The sequence below is a fragment of the Anomalospiza imberbis genome, chromosome 1, assembly GCF_031753505.1.
Source record: "Anomalospiza imberbis isolate Cuckoo-Finch-1a 21T00152 chromosome 1, ASM3175350v1, whole genome shotgun sequence".
Taxonomy (NCBI): Eukaryota; Metazoa; Chordata; class Aves; order Passeriformes; family Viduidae; genus Anomalospiza; species Anomalospiza imberbis.
In genome coordinates this window covers 91,800,211-91,824,721 of record NC_089681.1, presented here as the reverse complement: position 1 = coordinate 91,824,721, position 24,511 = coordinate 91,800,211, and the positions used below count along the sequence as shown (strand labels likewise).

Sequence of the window (24,511 nt, the reverse complement as noted above, 5' to 3'; positions counted from 1 at the left end):
GAGCTATTGTATGCATTTAATGGAATACATATGTGGATTAGGCTCCGTGCTTTCAGACTGCACAGCAAGTTTGATGATTTCAAAGCACAGATACATGGGCTTTGTGAAGCCTCTTAAGATCTATAAACTCCCAGCAACCTGACCAGAGGTTCCAATACATAGCATCATTTGGAGATCAAGCATCTTAAAACTCCAGAAAATGTCAATGAAATAAAATATCCCATTCCAATAACTCAACTATCACAGGGAGCAAGAGTTTTGTATGTTCTTGTATGCAGCTCAGGAAGTGAAGAAACACCACCATTACCTACATCCATTCACGGGTCCCAAAACATAACCTGTCGGCTAAATCTTTCACTGCCCCTTCTGTCTCCTTTTCCTTCCCCCATAATCCCCTCAAAACAATCGGCACAGTCACACATCCCACTTCTCAGCAACTAGAAATGAAAAGTGAGGGATAACTACATAGGAGAGTTGATGTCTCTCTGTGCACTGCACAAGCACTTGAGTTTGAAGTGAGTACACCACAAACACAAAGGAGTAAGCTTTGGAAACCACCAGAGGGGAACTGGCTGTGAACCTCTGTAATGCATCATTATGTGCTTCAGGTACTTTACACACTTGGCAGGTTTATTACTGCCTAGAGTTTTCCCATTCCACAAAAGAGCTCCTTCACCTTGGCATGTGACATTAAGGTTTGCCTTACACACAGCCTATGGTAAGGCCTCAACCCACATTATGTTTACAAAGTAGCAATTACTTTAAAGAAACACAGAAGCACAGTAACATCACAAATGGTAAGAAGGATATGAAGTTGCCCTTCCTTTCCTTCTGCCCAAATCAGGCAATAAATAAAGAACAGTAGAAGTTCAGTCCTGTTTTTTTTCAAATGCAGATCAAAACAAGCTCTGGTTTACTAGAATTTCTCTGGTAGTTACAACACAACTTCCTCCTCCATCCTAACAAGAGGAGCAGAAGAGACTCTGACACACTGCCTTTAGAAAGCCACCCTGAGGGAGTTACAATTGCTGGTAAATAAACATATCCTCAGACATTACAGTCCTTTAAAATAAATATTGAAAAAGAAAAAAAAAGAGGGGGGGAGAAAACAGTAGAACTTATATAAGCAACAATAAATCAACTCTGTCTCTCAGCTAAGTTGAAGACAGTACCAATCTGGTATTAAAGAAAGATTTTCAAAACTGTACCCTTAATGCTTAAAATTTTAAAGTAGAATCAATATCCTATTGCCAACAAAACATTTTCTATTTCTTAATTCTGAAAAAACTGCCTTTCAAAAATATTTTGCAATAGTAAGATAACAAGTCTTGTCCTTTAAATACAGTCACCCTCTCACACACTTTCTTTATAAAATGGGAAGAAAATCTTAAATGTACCAACTGAAAACATAGACAATAATATGCTCTAAGCTTTGTTTTTGTTAATAGTTTTGCCTCAAGGTTGAGACCTTTCTGAGCTGAGGGATCTCTTATTTAAAGCACAGTAAATTTTACCACAGCAATGACAGCCAGAGGACAGTGTCCTTATTGCAAGACTACATTTCAGTATTTTCAGGTCTAGTTTCAAAGTACTTGGGAACACTGCATTAACACCTAATTCATCTCCAAACAGTAATCCTTCTGTAAAAAATACTAATATTTTTTCATGAAACACTGGTTCTAGGTACAGAAATGAAGATGATGAGAAGAGGTTAATTTTCAGAAATTACATGTTACCTAAAAGAAAATTTTTAAAAAGAGGGGGAAAATGTTTAAAAAAAATAAAAATCAAACTTCCCAATTTTAATAGGTTAAATTAATCAAAACTGAAACATCAAATTACAATTTTGGTCAAAGGATAGTGACTTGCTCATTTTTGTCCCCTCTGACTACATATGTGTGGGTATTATTATCCTCGCTATAACAACCAATTATGGATCAATAACTTTGTGGCCTCTGAGCAAAGAGGAAATCCATTCACCCATTCTACTTTTTTCTTTTCCAAAGGTGATTCAATGATACAGTAATACCACATCCCACAGAACACTGAAAACACTTCATTACTTAAGTTAATGCTCTGTGGGTTCATTTCCAAGGTAAAGCTTGGTAACTGTTTAACAAGTCTGTCATCAGTGGATTTAACTCTTCAGACTGCCTCAAATTTAAACAAAATAATAATTGCTATTTTCCATTCTGCTTAATAGTGTGAAGTAAAAAAACAACCACCAAACCCTCATCTGTGTCTGTGTAATTCATATGCTCTAGTCCCCTACATTTCTTCCACTGATTTTAACAAAGGTCTTAAGGCTTGTCTTAGAGCAAATAACCTGTGATATTCTTAAGAATATGGCAATTGATCCTGGATGAAGCCTGGAAATTTCCAGGCTTCAAAGGGCACTGGAAGTCAGTTCCAACAACAGCATGCTTTTCTTTCTCCCCTCATGCCACAGCCAAATCAAATCACCCTCGACTGAAGGAAAAGTTTAAATGTTGTATAATGCAAAAAGATGAACAGGAGGGGGACATGACAGGAAGCTTCTCTGCTGCTTCTTCCAAGAGTCTAGATATTGAAAACATTTATGAAAACCTTTGATTTCTAAAGATACATACCCCTATAATACTCAAGCCTTTCAGGTACTCCTGGCGAGGTTGGGCTTGTGGTACACAACCTGCGAGAACAACTTTCTTCTTCCCTTCTTGGGCTTTCCTAAAGAAGGACAAACAGTATGTCAATATTTTTTTTACTTATCATTTTCAACTTCAACACAGTCATATTATGCATGTGACAACAGAAAGCAATCACAATGAAGACCTCGCCAAATCAGAAGCAGCTTGTACATGTCTGAGCCTCAGAAACCAAACAAATCAACACACCAAAAGAACCCCATTTGAAGTAACAGCACACCTGGCTCAGTTTGGGGAGTATGTACAGAGACCATAACCATTGCATATCTTGGACAAAAACACAACCCTGAAACCCCTAATCAAGTTCACTTAACTTTACTTGCCAAAATAGTAGAAGAGAAACTGGCCAAGAAAGATGGGACAGAGTAATTAACATCAATTCAAGAAGTTACACAGAATGCAAGAGACAGAGGATAGGATACAGGCAGGAACCCCTAACTGAAACATGTATGTAGCATTTATGTAGCTACATTTATGTAGCACCAGTCAGAATTGACCAGTTACATCAGTCTTCTGATGGGTACTTAAAATATTTATTTACTTTGAAATATGCAGTTGCTTTAAAATGTTTAAGTATTTAAGCATATTGAGTACTTTCAAGCTTTAAGTACTTGCCTCTGGCAGAGAAACATTTGTCTGCATACCTTACATAATTCCTTAGCTTTAATGCTACCTTAGCATCAAGCAGGAAATCAAAACATTAAAATGAAATGGTTAACACTGTTCATCTCATTAGTAACATTTTTACTCACTTTGAATTCAACAGTGAGTATTAAGCCAGCACTAAGTCTCAAAACTAATGGAAGGCCTGCACAGAACTAGCAGCTGCATGCAAAACAGTGAGATGCAAAACCTGCCAATGTTCATCAAACTTTGAAGATCATCCATTAGCACAGTAACCAACGCAACAACTGCATTGCAATGTGCAAAACATGAAAGAAGAAAAGTTCTGAACAAGTTTAGGTGATTGGCTAGGTCTAACATATTATGGGTTGCTTCAAGAATGATCGTTCATGGTTGCATATCGTATCACAACCTCCTGGCAGGCTTCTGTCAAACTGGAACCTGGAATCTTTTCTCCAGCAAGGTATGAATTCATGAAGTGTTTAACGTTATGCTGGAATAGGCTAAGACATGTCACAACACCTTTCAGAAAAAATATCCACTATACACGGGTAATTAGACAATTTTATACTCTTCAGCTTTCTTGAGCTGTCTCCAAGATGAGTGCACTAAAGGAAGTGATGTTCAACAAGCGCATGAATGCTAAATGAGCATCTGTCTTTCTCCAGCAATGGCAATTTTAATAAAAAAAACCCAAACCAACCCAGAGTGGTACCACAGACAGTTTCCCTGCTCAGAATTTTCATTCCACACTTGTTATATGGAATGAAAATTATATGTTTACAATTTACAGCTCAAATGAAAGCTCATAACACACAGACTGTAATAATAAAGGAGATCACAGGCCATTTTGCCAAATACCTTATGTTGGCTGCTGCACTAAAATGAGGTATTTTAAAGGAAAGAAACAAACACAGGTGAGAAATAACAAGAAAATAGATTATGACTGTTACTTCATATCCAATATAAATGCAACAAATGTCTATAAGATATATGATTTTGTTTTATTGTGACTTTCAGGAAATGTTCAGACATTCATCATATAGAACCTTGTTGGTCCTCTACTTGCACACTACGTGTATAATATAAATGCACATCTTCTTATCTCTTCCTTGACAATATTTCTGTGGGTAAAGAGCTATGATAAGACATTAATTTAGTATATTTCTTCAGCACAGAACATAGAAACATGTCTCCAAAACCTGTGATCCCTCTTTTCTTTCAGTGGTAAACATTTAAGGGTTTTGCAAAACTTCAATGGAGGTTACCTACTACATATCCAAGAAAAAATAAGAAAATAAAAATCATACTTCATGCATTTCCTAAAAATGTCACATAGCACCATGTGACACTCCACTAACTCAAAGGATAAAAATCACTGCTTATATAGTCTAACAGACTCAACCTAATGCCTGGAGGCAAGACAATAAGCCCTGTCTCCAGCAAACAAAGCACACATCCCTAGGCAACTTGGCATCTGGTATAATCTGCTGCAAGCAACAGCCCGCTCCATCTACTTGAAAACCTGCGAGCACCACAGAAGAAAAAGCTTTTATTCATGTCTTTTTATCTGAGAGAAAAAAAAATAAACAAAGTTTCCCTTGACACATTAAATGGCATTTTAATGTTATTTCACAGCTTTAACATTTTGCCATATCTTCTGGGACTATAACTAGAGCTAGGGGGGAAAAAGTAAAAATTAATATTCTTCATAAGAAGCATTGCCTTCACTTAACTTTTTAAAAGTTGTACAGGTCTCTATAGAATAAAGAATTTTGTACACTGAGATTTTTTTTTAAAATGCAATTAAGTGGAAATGCCAGAACTAAATTTTCAATCATAGCAAATTTTCATTACCTTCATAATATACCACACAATACATAAAACCCACCATAAATGAAAAGCCATTGTAAGGAAATTTTTTTTTTGCCTCATTTTCAAGAAACCACTTCTTAAAATATGCATTCCAGTGCTATATTGTCACCTCCTTTTAATACTGTTTAATGAGCCCTACTCATATTAACAAAAGCCTGCAAAAATTATCTTTCAGAAATCTAGTTAGCATGAGAACTGTATTAGAAGAGCCTTTAGTCTTCAAAAAATATGAATATTAAGGAGACTAATACCTCATGGAGTCTAGTAGGTGGCATGAATAAATACATCTTCTCTTTTAGAAGCCTTTATATTTTTAAGTTACATGAACTTCACCTTGAACTTTCAATTTAATTGACTCATGAAACATCTTCTAGAAATCCTCATTTCTAAAAGCTACTTGCAAGGTATACATCTGAATACAAATTTAATTAGAGCAATTCTTTTTTTTTTAAGAAAGGAATTATTCAAGCTACTTCCTAAGTAATAGGTGGGAAATAAAAAACAAATGGGAAACAATAGGGGCGTGAAGTGCTGCATAGAGCAGAGGACTCACACAAGATCACAAGATTTATACTCCATTGCAGAGACAGTGATATATGTTCCATGTATTCTGCCTTTAAAAAGCAGATTTGAGAATGTAACTGGAGAATTTCTGCCTTGCTCAATTGTATTTATGTTAGGAACCTTCCCAAACTGGGATATTTTTCTCACAATTCTATGTAGTTTGTTGCATGGTTCCTCTAATTTTCATTTTTTAAGCTCCACGAAAATTTAGTCAGTAATACAACAAAGACAAAGAAACACCTCCCACCCTCCAAAAAAGCTCCCCATAAGCATTTGCTACATCAGCACTGTGTGTATAGCAACACTGCTGGATACCATGGCAGCCAGTGCAGGAAGCTGTTCCACTTTTTCATGACTCACACAGATACTCGGGTGGAACCACCAAAAGAAAAAAGCTAGGGACATTTCCCTGAGGTTCAAATCTAAGGAAGGCAATAAAAAAGTGAAAACAGAGAAGATGGGCCAAGTTCAACAGAAGACAATCTGTGATACTGAAAGTAATTGCTAACTTGCTCTTTGCTAGAGACAAGACAAGCCAGACCACCACTGCTTGCCTGCTCATTTCCCTTTCCATGAGCAGAGCTGCCCGCTGGATTTTTGTAAGCTGTGAACTCTTAAGTAACTTGTAGCTTTTAGGGAGCCACCACTACACCCCACCAAGGGATCCCAGCTGCAAAGGCAGGCTTAACAGGACTCTGAAATAAAAAGCAGTCTGGTCTGCAGGGAGGCAAGCTGATAAGCTACAGACTTGTCAGCATGAAACATACAATTTGTAAAGTGTTGCTCTAGTACCAGATATGTGAAACCATAGGAGACCAAGTATTCTGCCTGCAAACCCCACATTTTCTCCTCCAAAACCCACTGTTTGTGGAATTAAATAATAAAGAAGCATGTAAACAATGAGGAGAAGGTTGCCTGCAGCAGGACAAAGTAACAGTCAAATACAAGTAAGAGAAGAAGCAAGAGTGGAATTTTTAAACAAAAGCAAGAAATTAAGGGGGAAAGCGCTTTACAGTGAGCTTCTTCAGCTTTGTATGGATAGCACTTGGGAAATGTTCATAAAATAAGAACTATTTCTAATGCAAAAGTACAACAGGAAGTAACTTTGTTATCTGAAACGAAAAAGCAATTATTTCAACCCGAGTCCTACTAGGCAGGTGACAACAGACCATTCCTGAGCTACTCCCACCAAATGCAACACTCACCTCCTCATTGTTGTACCTGCACAAACCTGGCAACTTCCCCATAAGATGTGTATACTTAAATGGAATTGTGCAATGCATCATTGTAGTCTATTCATACCATTCCCGTGGCCTCCTGTTACACACAATCCACAACAGTCCTTATCAGGTGTTTTAGAAAGGTGTGAAGCCATAAAGAAAGGGGAGCTCTGTGTCTAGAAGTGCCCAAAGAAATGCCAGTATACATGAAGAAGTTCTGCTACAGCACCTCTAGCTAAATACAGTATTAGCTGGGTATATGATGAGATCAGGCTGCCAATGGTTATAAAAAGTAAAATTCAGGAGATACTACTTCCCAGGCTGTAGAAATGGTGTTGTGATGTCTCTGGTGAAAAAGAAATGCTATTTAGCTGAAGATGCAAATATGTGAAAGATCTTCCAACTCTCTCATCTGCTGAATTAATCAGCAGAAAGCCACAAGTCTTAAAGAGAGTGCAACATCCATGGAGTGAAAAGATGGTGCCTGTACAGCATTCGGAATACCTTCCTGAAAATCTATAAAATCACACAACTCTTTTCTGTTTGAGAAATTACAAACGGTAATTGAACCATGGCTTTACAGGGTTTGAGTGAATGTAATGTCTCATCAGTACTCAAAAGCTTGCTTCCCATCCTCTCTGTCTGCTGTTGTTGCTCTTACCTTTCTCCAACTTCAACGCCCCCTCTTTCTCACTTCTGGCCATCTGGTATCACTCCTCCTCTGCTCCAAGCTCTGCAGCTCACTGGGCCCTTCCACAGCCCCATTTAACTCACTGATATAGGAGAAATTTATTGAGCCAAGATTGGGGAGTTTTAACCATTCTGTCTCATTAAGTTAGCTCATGGGAGAAGGGATGCAGCAGAACCAAAACAGAGGGAAAACAAAAGCTGTTGGGAAGGAAACAAAAAAAGAGAAGGACACGGGAACTCCTTGTTTTATCTCTGGTGAGCTTAACAAGTCTCATGAAACCTTAGAGGTCGCAATATGCTGAGCAGAGTGGGTGAGTAAGAAGCAAAAAGGATGTTAGAAACTCATAAATGTTCTGCTTTCGAAGTTAAGGGACAGCCCCATATACAAAGGATTGTGGAAAATCTGATGAAAGCTTGTCAACATTATTAATCAGAGCAGAACCACTCAAGAGTCTGCTTAGGCATGTCAGCTTCATTGTGCACTTCCACAGCCCCCAAAGAATTACTGTAATTTATCTGTGGGGCATGTGAAGATGCAAAGTTCATTTGAGGATGTTTATGCTGATTATTGGAGTTTACTGAACTGCTCTTGAAGGACCAGTCTCTAGCAAAGCGGCCGTCTCACTGCCATGCTGCACCCGCCAAACTTGTCAAATAGCACTTCCTGTGGCAAATACCATCAGGTAGCATGCAAATATTCCAGGGCAAAAATAAGTTGCATGTCCTCCTCCTGACAAAGGCGAGCATGTCTTCTCTGAAAGTACTTCAAAATATAAAAATGCTTGCTCCGTCAAACTCCAAACTGAGGTTGTAAAGACATGCTTCATGCAAAAATTAATAAATAAAAGCATAAAAATATCCTTCCCTAAGAGAGTTTTTTATAGCAGGTGAAATGTCAGCTTTGAAAAGAACCCCAAGACTCACATGCAACATACCAAATTACTCCCCAAGTTTCTGAAATGAATGGAAACTTGTTTTCACCCAACTACCTGGCATGCAAGTGAAGTGACTGCAGCTTTGTCTGAAAAGGCAATCTGAATTGAAACTCTAGACCCAGTCAAATCAGTGCCTAAGTTTTACTCAAATTTTCTGTAAATGTAACTTTACAGACAGCATTTAAAGATGCAACAGCTATTCCTGGGCAGTCATTACACAAATATAGGATATTAGTGGTAATGATGGTCTTTTCTTCCTGCAAAGGCTTTCAAATTAATAGTTCAAAGACTTATCAAACTGAAAAATCAGACCAGAATGTATTCAAGAAGAGGATGGGATGAAGGAACAAATCCTCAATCTCACCTTGGCCCTGGCTAGTAATTTTTGTAGCCCCAAGCAAGGCTGAATTGATCAACATGAGAGAGAAACTTCCAGGATGCCTTTTGGTCAGGCTAGGCAAAAATGGTTACATGCTGGTTCCTGTCCCTACAGATGATTAAGAAAACAGATTTTTAAAAATCAGTATACCATAACTTAAAAGCAAATCTGCAAAACCCATAATTAGAAATTATCAGCCTTACAACTGTTCTTAAAAGGAAAGTGTAATTAATGACAATCTGCTCCTTAAAAAATCTCATCTTGGCTGCTGGCAGACAGATTTTAACTTGTTGGCTAAGAAGTATATATATTTTAAATTTGATTTTTTTCCTTGTAATTACCAAGTTGTTAGTTTGTGGTTTTTTGTTTTTTTTTTTTTTTCCTTTTTCTGTTTATTGAGAAGACTGAGGGACCTTGTCATGTAACAGAAAATACTAGAAAAAGAATTTGTCCTCCCAAGACTGTTGAGCAGACTGGGGCCTGGCAAACTGCTCAGGGGGTGCCAAGACACCCACTTGCTGGTTCAAACCTCCCCCACCTCTTGTCAAGTGAACAGCACTGTCTGCCAGGACTTGCTGAGCACTGACAAACTTTCACTGCCTAACACAGGTGACATCCATGCTTTTGTACTTGCTAGAATGTCGAGAGAAAATTTCTTTCTGCAGTATTTTGCAAGCATTTAGGCTCCCACCATACCTCAGATAAAACAATCCAGTATTTGCCTTTGCTGCTCTACAAATCTGGGGTTTATGAGTTTCGATTTCAAGCACATTGTTGGTAGGAGACACTACTATGGTCCTCAGCTCCTTTTCTTCCTCCCCCCTTTCAGTGCTCTTCTTTATCCCTCTGCTGACAGGACGAGCACCCTCAACTTCTCTGAGGCACAGAGTACCAGGTACACTGAAGTTCTGCCCACTCAGTCTTGAAAAGCAGAAGCTGCTAGAAGCCAATCCACCAGGAAGCTGATGCAGGTGCCAAAAACTGGAATTGCCCTTTAAAAAAATGTGCAGTTTCTGAACATCCTTGAATCTTTATGTTCTTTAGCACAGAGATGACAAGTTGTAGTAGGGTTGTAAAAATACTTCACTGTCTTTCTACATCTCCAGTTTCATGCAAGCCTTTCTTCAGAAGAATCTAAGAAGCGACAATGGTGAGAGAGTTTTCAGAAGCAGAAATAGCTCCAAAGCTCTAGCAGCAATTTTGTCTTTTCTCTTTGCCTTCTAAAACTACTTTCCTTCTTTAAGAGCAAGCATTTTCACTTCTTTCTACTACATAAAAAAAGCAAGACTTCATGCTAACCCTTCAAAATGCAAAAACTTAATCCTGTTTGGAATTTATTTTTGCATATCTAGATGGACTATCAAAAGGTACACTTGTCTCAAAAACAGTGAGAGGAAATCTCATATAAATTCACTTGGAAAGTGACAGTAAACTTCTGACAGATTAAAAAAATGGAAGTCAAAATCATAACAGTGAACTTTTATATCAACCACATGGCTCTTACGCTATCCCTCTGTTCTTTCAACATATATTCCTGCAGGAATGAGAATATTCTATCATAGCATTTACAGCATATCTCTCCTTAGTATTTAGTTAACTGACAATTTATTCTATTCACCTTCCCAATCTTACCCCCCTCTTAGTTCTATTCATCTCTTTTTTTTAAGAAAAGGAGTGCAGTTTAGGGCACAGAATAATGATTGTAATTAATGTGTGAAATACTACACTGCCTCTCAGGTTCAAAGAAGAGGCAGGCTTCCAGTTATATGTATGCATGGCCAATGGTTGTAATAGCAAACCCTGTTGATACAATGACTAAAAAATGAAACGAGTGTTGAATGAAAATTAAATATTCCATTCTCCCCTGCCCCCCAGAGGTATAGCATGCTTCTCACTAACAAGCTACCTACAAAATTTTAAAAGGATTTGTTCTAGAAGCAGTTATTAGTACTTCTCCAGTTTTTTTTTGCTAAGTATAATATACCAAGAATCTTCTTCCATAGGGTAAGGATGGTGTAAAGCCAGAAAAATAAAGCAGAATTTACATGGACTAAACACACAGAGCAGTACATGATACCAACAGTGTTTTACCAAGTCATCAGAACAAAACCCCTGCACAATTCCATGGCATGTCTGACATGGAACATTCTGATTAAAAAATCGAGGATAACAAAGGAACTAAGAGCCAACTCATTTTTCGTGGACTCCTCCAGGGCAGCTGAGGAAGAAAACCACAGACCTGAAAGGCAGCCAAAATTCTGAACATCCAGGCTTTTTTTTTTTCCTCTCAAAATCAGGTGGCTACAGCTACTACATGAAAGAAACAAAAATAACGCCTTGAGAGCCACTAAATATAGTTTTCATCTTATGTGCACAGAAGACTGTCAGAAGTTATCCAACAAAGAAAAGGAAATAAAATGAAATGAAGTAATTTTTCAGAACAGTAAGCTGCATGTTCTTTTACCCTTATGGATATGCTATACAAGCGGCCCCACTGTGGCTAGCTTTTGTGAGGAATTATGAAATAGAAAAGGACTATAACATAGTGTGATAAAACAGGGGAAAAAAAGCAACAAAGAGCAGAGCAGAAAATTAAGAAAAAAAAAAAAAAAAGATATTTCACCCCTCATCACTGGAACCTTCATTCTGTTCAAATTGTGCTGTATCACATTTTTATTAACCTTTGGGTTTTTTGTTTGCTTTAAATTCTTCCAATAAAGCCCAGCAAGCTCTTCCTAATCAAAACAGATTAGAATTGATCACAGGACTTGAACAGCAACACAAATTATCCACTAGCCTCTACATGCCTGATTATTTTAGCAGTTCTCCAATGGACCTGCTCCAATGGACCTTCTCATATCCCTCAACTGCTTCTGCTACACTCAAGACAAAGCAATCTAGGTGAATACCCACCAAGAGCAATAAATGCCTCCTCTCAATATCCTGTTCATGTTTTACTTATTTACAACTGAGAATGACTCATGAGAGCTGGCTCATGTTTCTGGGTCTTCACCATACATCCCACATTCTTTGCAATAGGCCACTTAGCCACCAGCCTTAGCTCAGTAAATTATCAAGAGGTGTCAACTAACTCTTCATTGATATCTTTAATTTCCCATTGTTTCACACCACACCACACCTGAAAGAATGGTAAAGATCCTAACAATTCTCCATGGACTACATTTTGACATACAATTTATTTGTATGGTTTTTGTATTGCTAGAACATCTTAGTGGTTTCTGTGCTCAAAAAAATTCACCTCAATCCCTGAAAGCAACAGACTCCTACAGTGCTTTAACTTTATGCTTTAGGAGGGCTTTGCACCACACACTGCAATACAAATGGAAGAGATATTACAATTTTATTTCCTTCAGAGACTAAAGTGAGTCTATGGTTACATATATAGATTTGAAAGTGTAATCGTGCTTCCGAAAAGAAAAGATTTTGTCTTTTTCTATTCACGCATTTTTAACTACAGTATCAAGGGTGACTTGAATGACAACTGCCCTTCAATTTTGCTTGCAGTGCTGGAAAAGTTCTCCACTCAGTTGTTGTCACTGATGCTTAAGCAGGGGAAGGGAAGAAGATGGCGTTAGAAAGGTGGAAGCCCAAAAGTGCATCAAGAGCATAAGATGGCTTTAGCGCACTCCCACTGTGAGATGGGACTGATCAGAGTAGCCACATCTGCTCCTTGCTTACAATTTATGCAGCACACTTACTTCCATTCTGGTTTAGGCTTTTTGATGTCTGTGGTTGGAAAAACATTAGCTGGGTGGCTGCTGAGAGGAAGAAGAGAAAAAGACAAGTCCTAGAAGTAGGTCTGAGAAATTACCAGTTTAGACATCTAAATCTAGTGCAAAATGTATTATTTAGAGAGCTAAAAATTGTAACTTCTGTCAGAGCTGAAGGGGCAATTTCTCTCAGCATATTAGCTTGCCTAAGAATGTTTCTTAAAATAACCAAGATATCATTCTAGTAGTTTTTACAATAGATGATCTTCTAGAAGTTTAATACACCACCAGGCATTTTATAGGGATAATAATGAATGTACGGGTTCATATAAGTTTTAGACCACATGCACATCTGAAAAGTCAAAACAATTTAAAGGATTCTAGCAACATAACTTTTAATTTCTAACTGACAGCAATCCAACGTGGATGGAATACAGCACCAAGCCAGAGTGAGTCCAAGGAGCATTTGGACAATATCCTTGGGCACATGGTGTGATTCTTGGGGATGGTGCTGTGCAGGGCTGGGAGCTGGATTTGACGATCCTTACGGGTCCCTTCCAACTCAGCATGATCAGTGTCATTCTCTGTGCATGAGTGAACATAAATATTTGCATGTGACAACACTTTAGGAGTTACGTCACTCCTAAAGCTCTATTTCCTTTTTCCTCTCCAAATTTTCCATAAAATGTAATTCTATCAGATTCATATCACCATATTTACAGTGCTCCTTTATCTGCACATAGATGGAATATTCTAATTTTGAAGAATAAGTAGGGTCCAACACTGCACAGCACTACATATGCAGTATATAACCAGCAGCAGTAACTCTCTGAGCACAGTAAACCACATGGAACACTTCACCAGGATTTTACAGCTCTGTTACCCATCCCAGTCATCAGGAAGGTCAGCACAAAGGCCTTGGTGCAGTATGTTATTGATCTCTTTAGAGATAATAATCAATCAAAAAAATAATGAATCATTTTTAAAGGTTACTTTGCAAGTCCTAGGCAAAATGAGCTTGGTTCTTTGCAGATAAAGCTCCTGTAACTATCTCTAACCTGTTTCTCAGTCTTGTTTCTGAAGTGTGATCACCCACAGGTGAGTACAGGAAATGGAGGCAGACTCCAGCTGCATGTTTGCGGGGCTCCCAGACTTTCCTTGTGCAATGGATCTGTATTTGTATTAAAACTCTAATGAAAAAGGCCCTCCTCATTAAAGCTCCTTCCCTGGACTTCAGACACATAGTAAATTCACCCTAAAGTTGTAACCCTCAAGTTTCTCTGTGACATATAAACAGTTCATAACAATGATTATATCAACCTTTAAATACCTCTAAGAAATATTAATTGCTTATAGAGCATTTCCTATGCAACCACTTCATATTTTAATTCATTTCTATTTTTTATACAATATGCATCTCTGAAGACTTCAAGACACCTCTCACCAGGAAACTATACTAAATAATGCAAGGTTCTGCATCAAGCTCACTTATCTCAAAATTCTACTGAATCTCACTGGAAATTGTCATTCTGTTATGAAACTCCAGAAAAGAAATCCCTCTGCTCCCAGCAGCAATTTCAAAGAAATTCTGTTCTATGTCTCCCAAACACTGCAGAATTTGAGAGGGTGGGAGAAGTGCTAACTGCACAACTTATGCCTTTGAAATTTGCTCTAAAGGATTTCTCGTGTCTTTCTTCCAAATCTTTCTAGCAACTCAAGTACATTTTTCAGACTCTGATTGCACTAAACATATAATATTTTTTCTTTCAAATACTACTTCATTAACAAACATCATGATTTTTTTTCTACCATAGCCTCTATACAAAGATTCAAAGTATTGAATAAGCAATTGAGCCTTTTTTTCCCGAATAGACTGTACACAGGAAGATCTTTGCCTGTCAGCAAGCAGAAGTTTGTCTTTAAAACAGGTGCCAGAGGAAGGCAGAGCTTTTCCTTTGAATAAAACTCAGATTAGGCAATTGAGCACTGCACTCTCTGAAACACCTTTCAAAATCTGTGTCCCATGCAACAACTTTTTACATCTCTTGTGTCAGACAACACACTCCAGGTTTCCCTAGAACTCAGGGGAGTGAAGTGTATGTTAACCTTATTTAAGATGATACAAAATGCCATATATGTAAGATACAGGCCTACCTGTATCAGCAGAAAGCAGCTTAATTCTTCAGTAAGGGACAGCACACATGAGCTTACATGCATTTGAACTCCAAAATACACTACACTACACAATTACAGAAGTAAAAAGGTAAGTTCTACATTGCTATTATTACAACAGCTCAACCTGATTTTTTTAAGGTTTCTTAGATTTAACAGTATAAAACAGCAAGGAGCAAACATATTAGGCTCCCCTAAGCTGGTTTTAATAATACCCTTTACATAGAGATAAACAGCGCTTAACTGCTTATTTGTCTTTTGTTTTGTTCTTTTCCTCAAATTAAAGCTTTTACCCTGTTTTGTGCCCTGATCATGGGTCAAGTGAAGGCCAAATCCACTCCGATGACCTTCAGAAGACTTAAGAGCCTTCATTCCCTATGCACTCTCCTTAAAATGTTGTTACAGCTACATTCTCCCTTCCTATTCCCATGAGCATGCCAAAAATTGCTCTTACTTTCCGCCTGCATTCACAATATATATCAATTTATTTCTGCCAGTATTTGCCACTTTCTGAAAAAGCTATCAGATGTTCCATGCAAGTGTCTTCCCTCTGATGGGAATTAGGCAGACCCAGACAAGACCCTACAAGTAAAGCAAGGTCAGCTGAAAGAGACACTGTATGACTCTATTCATCCTGCTCTGTGAAAATAGTTGTATTTAAAATAACACTGAGATGGATAAACTGTGTAGCCATTCAGTTCGAAATGTCATCAGTATCAGAAAATCACATTGTCAGTAACAGAGATACCAAATTAGAAAACACAAAGACAGACACCAAGAATTATTTGCTGCAGCAAACTTCTCCCAAACCGTGCCTCTAACAACTTCTGCTTTAAAAAGTAACCCAGGAGAACACACAGATAAATACTTTAAAATATTCATAAATTCCCTTTATCAATTTTAAAGCACAAAACTGAAGCACATGTGGTGTTCACAATGAGTTATAACATTCAACAGGACTGCTCAAGCTCTGAAAGTACATGAATAATTTGAGAGTTTGCACATAACTCTCAAAAGTTATAAATTTAACAAGCCAACTCCTTAATTTCATGTTCTGTATTCTAAAACACGTGCACTTGACCTTGACATCAGACTGGACAACAATACTCTCCATATTTTCAACTTACATACAGTTAATTAATATGTTACCAACCATTCTCACTCTTAGTATTCTACATCCTGGTATTAGAGAATTTGCAACGCATTTACTTCATTTAATACTGCCCAATACAATACAAAATATTTTTATTTTTATTATGCTTTTTCTTTTTGCAAAACTGAATATAATAAAATGGATGCATAAATTGAAAGGAACAGTTCAAGAGATGCCAATGTTTTCCTGAAAACAGTATTTGCTGACTGTTACTACAAAAAGAAGCCACCAAATGCCAATTTAGAGAAACCACTGCTGAGGCTATGGTCTACAGTCAATGTCTATCCAGCTATCATCTTCCAGAATTTATCCAATCCATAAAACATACACTTCAATTCCTATTTGTACCACAGAAAGTGCTTGGGAACTGTTGGAAAACCTGTCTTTTCTCTCCTGTTCTTCTCAGACTCCTCAGCAGTACATAATCTTCCTTCAATAAATGCAGCACTCCACTTGCCACATGATCATCAGCCAATATCCCAGAAAAAGCACAAATACCAGACTGGCAGTCCTATGGAAGCCCAAGTAACACTGGATGCCTTTTCCATGGTTATCAACAATAGTTTTCTCTATGGACTATAAACAGTGCTCTTTCTGGGCACTAATCTTTTACTTAGCTTACAGATCTCTCTAGGACAAAGAGAGCTTATAAGCACATCAGCAGTCTGGAGAAACTTGCTTTCCTGTTGTTATTGATTCTTGTATTATTATTCCAATATTAGCACTGCCCTGGTGTAATGGAACTTTCTCAGCATTGTGACACTTGCTCGATTTAACATCCATCAATTATTACCATAGCCAGTGGCATTTTAAAAAGGTAGCACTTACATGCTTTGTATAAATTTGTACAGGAAATACTAAAGCTATATAATAGATATACATCCTTTAAAATTGGTAGGCTTTTTCTTCTTAGTTCTAATGCACATAGCCTTTCACTTATTCTTACAGCTCTCCACCATAAAAATTCCCTTAATAACATTAATGTCTCTTTGCTTAAATTCTATGTTTTTTAACCTTCATCTTGTAACTTTTTTCCACTTTCCTGTGGATATCTAAAAAAGTTGCCTTAATATCACCTAATCAGACCTTTATCCCACATTCCTCATTCTTTTTGATTACAGAATTGTGGACTAGCTAAGGAACTGTTCTCACAAAATCTCAATGTAGTCTAAATTTTTCTTCTCTGACAATTTCCTGGCTTCTTTATTTCTTTCCAAATGACAAACACATTACCCACTGAGATAATCCCCACTGAAGATAATCAGCTTCATAAAGCCCCTAATCCTTCTCAATCTATCAGTTTGAAATCCATTTATGATTTCATCTTCACCTGACAGTTCAAAAATAGCTATCACCTTCTTATAGGTAGAAAAATGTTTAGGGTAAAAATACAGACATAATTAAATGTGATGGTTTAAGGTTTCTGAAAAACACTGTTCAGTTCAGAAACCAGACAAACAGTCCAAACAGGTCAAGGGGACAAATAGTTGTGTTGGAAGGCACCTTGTAACACTGAACTTCTATTTGTCAAGCAAATCTCACTCCAGCAGAAGTTGCCCATCTGTTGCATATAAAAATAGCAAAACCAGTTTGTTTGCATTCCCAGTAAAAGCTAATCAGCATCGGGGAGCAAGACACATCTTTGCTTACAAATAGGCTTCCCGGAAGGGTGATGGAGAAGTGAATACTGACATGGACTCCTCAGAAGTGGTAGCTGGAGGGAAGAAGAGCTTCTGAGTTTTACTGAAAATCACCTGGTTAGCTATGATAACAGGGTGAAAACAGTGAAGGTCTCAGGAAATTCAGTAAAACAACATCCTCAAAGTAAAATTGTATGGGTTTACAGTATGAATTTCAGAAATTCTCATAACATCACCACAGATCATGATTTTACATGGGGACAGAAGAAGCTGAGAAGAAGCAGCTCTTTAGGAAGCTGAGGAAACTACTGCTTGTCCAAGATTAAACAAAAGAAAAGTACTCTTGGTAAATAATAAAACTAATGAAATTATAGACTGATAGTTAAGTAGCTGTTTTCCCATGATATAACAAGTCATTTTCTTTCAAGAAAAATCTGATTTTTTCCTTAAAAATTATGTACCTGAGAAGCTGACTGGCTAAATCCTCCCAACTTCTTCCATTACACATCTAAGAAATGCTGTTTAGAAAATATTCCGAAGACAGTAAATGTTTTGAGAAGAAACACAAACACCACTCTATGGTATCAAGTATTTTTAAGCACCACCTGCAGCAAAGGGAAGCAGCAGAGCAGCGAAGTTTCTAATTACCTGCTGTAACAAAAACCACACAACACTTGAAATTATCATGGGTAAGTAAGCCCTAATAGAAAATGTTCATCTTTTTCTTACATCTGTTATCCCAAACCAATTCTGATTAATAATTTAACATACTTGAATGGTTAACATATTTATTACTCGATATTCTACATAATCAACAACCTCTCCTAAAGGAGGGCAATTATCAACCATCAACTGTCTGAACATTTTAAGTTCATTCTATTCCTCTCAGAAGCCTATGGTTATTGATGCAGGATCTCAGACACCATTACTTTCACAAGGATTTTGGATAGAGGGAATTTTTCTCAACCAGGAGAAGTAAAAGCTACAAAGCCAGTTGACACAAAACACAGAAATCTAACTCTTGCACATGAGAGCCACTGGAAAATTTGGCCTTATTTCCAGTAAAGCAGTATTTACAATAAAATGAAAGTGCTGAAGACTTGCGACAGATACCAGATGATTTTGAACTATGGTTATGAAGGGTCAACATCTTATCTTGAACTATGCCATTAGAAGACATCATTAGAAAAACAAAAGCTCCCATGTACCAAAACAACTGACATTTACTCACAAGTATTGCTCACTAAATAAGAATTAAACTGAGATCTGAAAATTCTAGTGAAACATGAAGGTATGACCACACTAAAGAACAATTCATGGCATAAAAAAAAATTTTAGTTATGGAATAGTTTCGGTTGGAAAGAACCTTGAAGATTACCTAGTTCCAAACCCCCTGTCATGTGCAGAGACACTTTTCACAAGACCAGGTTGCTGAGAGCCCCATCCAACCTGGCCTTGAACACTTCCAGGGATGGGGCATCCACAGCTTTTCTTAGCAACTTGTTCCAGTGCCTCACCACCCTTACAGTCAAGAATTTCTTCCTAATATCTAATCTAAACCTACACTTGGTTTGAAGCCATTCCTCCTTGTCTTGTAGGAATGCCCTGGTAGATGGTGTCTCCGCATCCTCCTTGTACAAAAGATACCAGATAAAAGAAATTTTCCTTTTGCAGTATTTATTATGTGCACACATACTTTTGCGAGTGTAAACAGTGAAAAAGTGGGGGGGGGGGGAAGTAACTTCTTCACATAATCATTATTATCCAATTCTAAAAAAAATAGTATGCCAAGTGCCTGAGTAATACCACAAGACAAAAGCAGAAGCTGAATTAAGAATTTCTAGTTTGCCAGAAAGATCTTGTAAAAAAGCAGCAATCACTATTTTTACTATTATGAATGCAAAAGCTCAACATTTGTGTTCTTTTTTTCCTAAGACCTGGGATACATTAGAGAAACTAATGTAGAAACTATTTTATGTCAATTTGGTTTAGAACTGAGGTCTCTCTCAAAAGGTGAAGCTATCTGTGGTCTCTGACCAGTGGGGTTCACCTAACTCAGGTCAGAATTCCTTGTCTCACAGCAAGGTGGATCTGTTAAGAAGTTTGGCAATTTAAAGTAGCAAGATGAAGGGGGGCAACCCCATTCCTGCAGGGGTGGACAGCTTCTGGAATGTTGCTTTCCAGCTCAGACCTGGCAGTGTTTACATTTGAAACTCACAGTGAGTTAGGAACCCTTTTATCAGATTACAGATAAATCAATAATAAAGCTACAATGTGGCACAGAAGAGTAATTTGTGAAATCTTACATGAAAACAAACCCACCATCCCTCAGACACCCTCTCAGCAATACTGGATACAAGAGCTGGCCTCAGGGAAAAAATTCTGAGATCTATCTCAACTGGTAAAACAAAAAAAGAGGTCATGTCAGTTTGTATTTGCATGTTTAGTATGTTGTTAAGCATACTTCAGATTTATTATTTTAAGATTATTAGACAAATGTAAGAGACCTTGAATTCCTCTTGCACTAACTGAGGGCACCTACTTTATCTGACTTGTGTTGGTTCTCACATTATCTCCTTGCCATCAAAAAACAGGGTATTGGAACTGACAAACAAAAGAGCCTCAGTAAGCAAGCAATACAAATGAAGAGCTTTGTAACCCTGTACACAAACTATCTGGTAGCACAGTTACCAAGCACCTTCTGCAACAGTGTATTTCACAACATCAACATCCTAAAAAAAATGGAAGAGTGGACAACCACCAGGACCATTAAAATACTCCTTTTCCAGTGGTAATACAGTGTGTCTGGGTAATACACAATATCTTTCACTTAAATCTTCAAGTGTTTTTTTTTTAAATAGTAATCTCCTCATGCCTATTTGGTTAGTTATTATCCACTTCTTATGGTGGCACATATCTGTACAAAGACTGAAGGGGGTGAAGGAACAGTGAATGAAGTCCTGAAGTCTTTAAGGTAATCCTATAACCTAAGTCAAGAGCATTCTCTGTTAACACACCTGATCTCCATTCCAACTCTTGAAACTTTTCATCGACTTCTACAATGAAGGAAGAGTGGGGGAAAGAAACCTCAAACTTGCATCCAAGTTATTGCTCTAAATTAATCAAGGATTACTGATAGAATACAAAACACATAATTTCAGCACACAGAAACATGTGCTGACAGTTGGGTGAAAGATCATCTAAAAGCATCCCATTTATAATCAAAGTTATTTGTTACGCTGATTCCAATAAAGATGAGGTAACTACTGAGTAAAAAGTAGGAGTTTACTAGATTAAATGAAAGCTTAAACTCAGAGGGGACCTCTCATTCGACCATTTTTCATCAAAACTCTATATTCAATAAGACATGATCATTTAAAATCACTCACTCTGGGTTCCCTCTCACTCTGGGTCTTCCCTCTATGTTCCCCATTACCAACAGAAGAGACTGCATGAGCATTTCCAAAGAACACTTTGAAGATTAGTTCAGATACTTTTGGGAAGCTCCCCATTTCACTCTCACTTCTGAATTGCTTGGCATAGCTAGAAGGCTCATCAAACTCACCCCTGCTGTCAGTGTGCCAGGTACAAAGAGCAGGTCATACAGGGATGGAGAGAGCAGCAGGGATGCAAAGAAGCATGGCCAAGAACGCAAGATATGAGGGATTAAGTATATTAAAGAAATGTTTAGTGATTTATCAATGCCTAGTGAGGCCTGTCATCCTGCCTTCAAGTTTCACAAGTGCTACTGGAATCCATTCCCTCCAGGACAAAAATCTAGAATGACTCAAGGCAACTCAATTACAATGCTGTACAGCCTGAGTCCCTAAATGCTCTCCGAAAAGAGCTTGCAGATGCTTTCCACCTTTACAGAGTACCATCATAAGCTTTTAGCCCAATGCCAAAATCCAGAACAAATACTTGACACGCTGTTTGAAAAAAAAAAATAAAAAGCATGGTAGAAATATCACAAGTATTCACCTGAAGTAAAATATTTGGGGAAACAACATATTTCAACAATAGTACACAAAATCACCTAAAGACATACTAAAACACTACAGGCAAACAATGGATTATTGTTGACTTACTACTACTGTGACATTTAGCAATGTGTAAAATAAGAGAAAAATGCAACAAGTAGTGTGACATTATTTCCTGGAGAGCAGGGCAGTCATCCTCTACACAAAACCAGGCTGTATCTCACACATTCACTTAGACTGCTGTGTAACAGGTGCACTTAACTGAGCCCCCAAAGTGGAGAGAGTTCTCAGAATATGAGACTCAGAATAACAAGTGCTCTACATTTCACAGTTCAACCAGTACAAAGGACTTAACATTTTCTTAAGACTGTGGTATGAAGAATTGCAATTATCATCGACAAGACTTTTAAGACCCCATCCATGTAATTTCAGACTCAGTTTAATTTAAAACTTTTTACTTCAGGATGTTTGTGTTTTCACTGAGTGGTTATCTGGTCTGTATCTGTCAGCAGTTACTTGTCACTGGCTTAATACTGCAAGAAATTTCAAACAAAAGACAGTATCCTACCAAGTTACATATCAAAATAAGAAAAAGAACAAAATGCGTGATAAGGGACAATTCTCACGAATTTAAGTCAATGAAGGATGACTTTTCATGTATCTAATAAGGCACTAACATTTTATAAAAATTTTGTTTGCTACATAAAAGCAGTGCTGCTAGAAGAATATTATGCCCTGCAATATTTGTAAAGAATATTTTACAGAACAATTAAATTACTATTTATTTGTTTATCTCAAAGCATAAACACACTGTGAGGGTTATGAACTTCTCAAAATCCATTTTTTCCTGTAACTCTTGAATAAAGGGACTGCCCAGTACTGTCCAGATACTCCTATTCTAATGCTGTATTTACAATAAGGCAAACAAAAGCAGTGCTTACTTCATTCCTGCAGTTCATTCCCAGAGAGCACACTGTCTAAAAGCCCAGTTCCTCCCACCTTACTGCTTACTTTCCTTCACTCCAGCTCTTTGACTTTCTCTACCTGTGCTAAATTTTGGCACTCCAGTCCCAGAAAACCAAAAAACTCAGCGTGAAACACAAACAAGTAGAGGATGTGAACAGATGCCCAATGAGGAGGTCTACTGAAAGGAGAAGAGTATGTTGTCAAAACTCAAAAAAGGGTGGCCAGAATTATTTCCTTTAGACCCCATCAGCAGACAGGTTTTTCTTTGTTTTTAACATAGAGAAACACAGCCTTATTATCTATTCAGTAACATTTATCTGTCATACATTTACCTTCTTCCTTCTCTTCATTCCCACTCAAAAATGGACAAAATTTCTAATTATAGTATGTTGTAGGTAAGCAATTGAACACAAGAGAATCCAGGATCACTGTTGTATTAAGTTTACATGCCACTAGTGTATATACAAAACCAAAATTTCCAGCGAGACCAGCTGTTAAGCATTCTACCCAGTGACCATTTTCAAATGGATCATGCTCATTACTTGCATTGCTTGAAAAAAAATCAATTTAAAAAAATCAGGTGAAGACCATAATTATTCACTATCATCACCATGAAAATCTGTGCCTAAAGGGGAATTTTAAATGCCTAAATTTGGTCTTACAGATTTGAAAATCTGGCCTCTAGAGAACTGCATTTCTAGAGTTTGTGGTTATCATTAAGGAGAAGGCAGATGACAGAAGAAATCTTTCAGATTACTTCTATAAAGCATGGTTGTTGTCTTTCCTTCCTAGTGGTCAGTTGAATGAGTTATTACGATAAGATCCACCAAGCAACACAGATGAGATGAAGAGAGGACATAAGTGGAACGGGAAGGAATGCATTTCTTGACCAAAAGCAAATCTGGCTTGCAAAATGGGAGTGTGACCAACAGATCAATGGTCAGCTCATATGTCCAGCTATGCATGGATGGGTCATTTCTGGATGCATTTGCATCTCCACAAAGCAGGAATAGCCAAGCCAAAAGCTTAAAATCAGTTCAAAAAGAAGTCGCTCTTCTTATCTCTAAGTTTGTCTGAAGCTCTAGCTGGAAGTCCTGCAAAGTGCTAGAAGTACTAGTGAGGAAAAAAAGCACAGTAACCATAACAATTTAAAATTCATAAAATTGTTTGCAATGTAAATCATAGAACCACAGAATGGTTTGGGTTGGAAGTGATCTTAATGATCCCAACCCTCCTGCCATGGGCAGGGACACCTTCCACTAGACAAGGTTGCTCAGGGCCACATCCAGCCTGGCCTGGAACACTTGCAGGGATGGGGTATCCACAGCTTCTCTGGGCAACTTGTTCCAGTGTTTCAACTCACTCACAGTCAAGAATTTCCTCCTAATACATAATTCAAACCTACTCTGTCTCCGTTTGAAGCCATTTTTCCCCTTGACCTGTCACTACATGTTCGTGCAAGTAGTCTCGCTCCATCTTTGTTGTGGGCTCCCTTCAGGGAGCTGCAATTTTCACCAGATCTACCCACACAGAGAATACATTTAGCTAATTTTCTTACAAAAATCCTCACTTTCTCTGCCCTGTTTGATATTTCAGCATTAGAGAATACAATCATACTAATGGAAGCTATGAACTTTTTATTTTGGAATTTAAAAAATTCAAATTTGAACGGTGGCACAGATGGGAAAACTGCTAAGCTTACATAAAATTGCATATTTCAAGGGCTGTTTTCTGGCATTATAATAAAAAAAGATAAATCTGCTAGAAACCATGCCAGAGGCAAGTGGAAATATAATCAAATCAGTGCCTGTAAAACCCACCTTCTGAAGACAATTTGCTCTGTTCCCAAGCAAAAGACTGTAATTATCTTCTCAAATACCTACAGCAGGCTGTTAAGT

The 24,511-nt window shown here is 37.6% G+C and overlaps 1 protein-coding gene across 3 annotated transcripts in view; it reads right to left on the bottom strand.

The window, feature by feature from the left end:
- Nucleotides 1–24,511, bottom strand: part of CDKAL1 (CDK5 regulatory subunit associated protein 1 like 1) — a 386,114-nt gene that overhangs the window by 264,436 nt on the left and 97,167 nt on the right. For all 3 annotated transcript variants that reach the window (XM_068200064.1, XM_068200067.1, XM_068200065.1), the window contains one exon: nt 2,610–2,706. In XM_068200064.1, the coding sequence (XP_068056165.1) occupies nt 2,610–2,706 (97 nt within the window). The remainder of the gene's footprint in view (nt 1–2,609; nt 2,707–24,511) is intronic.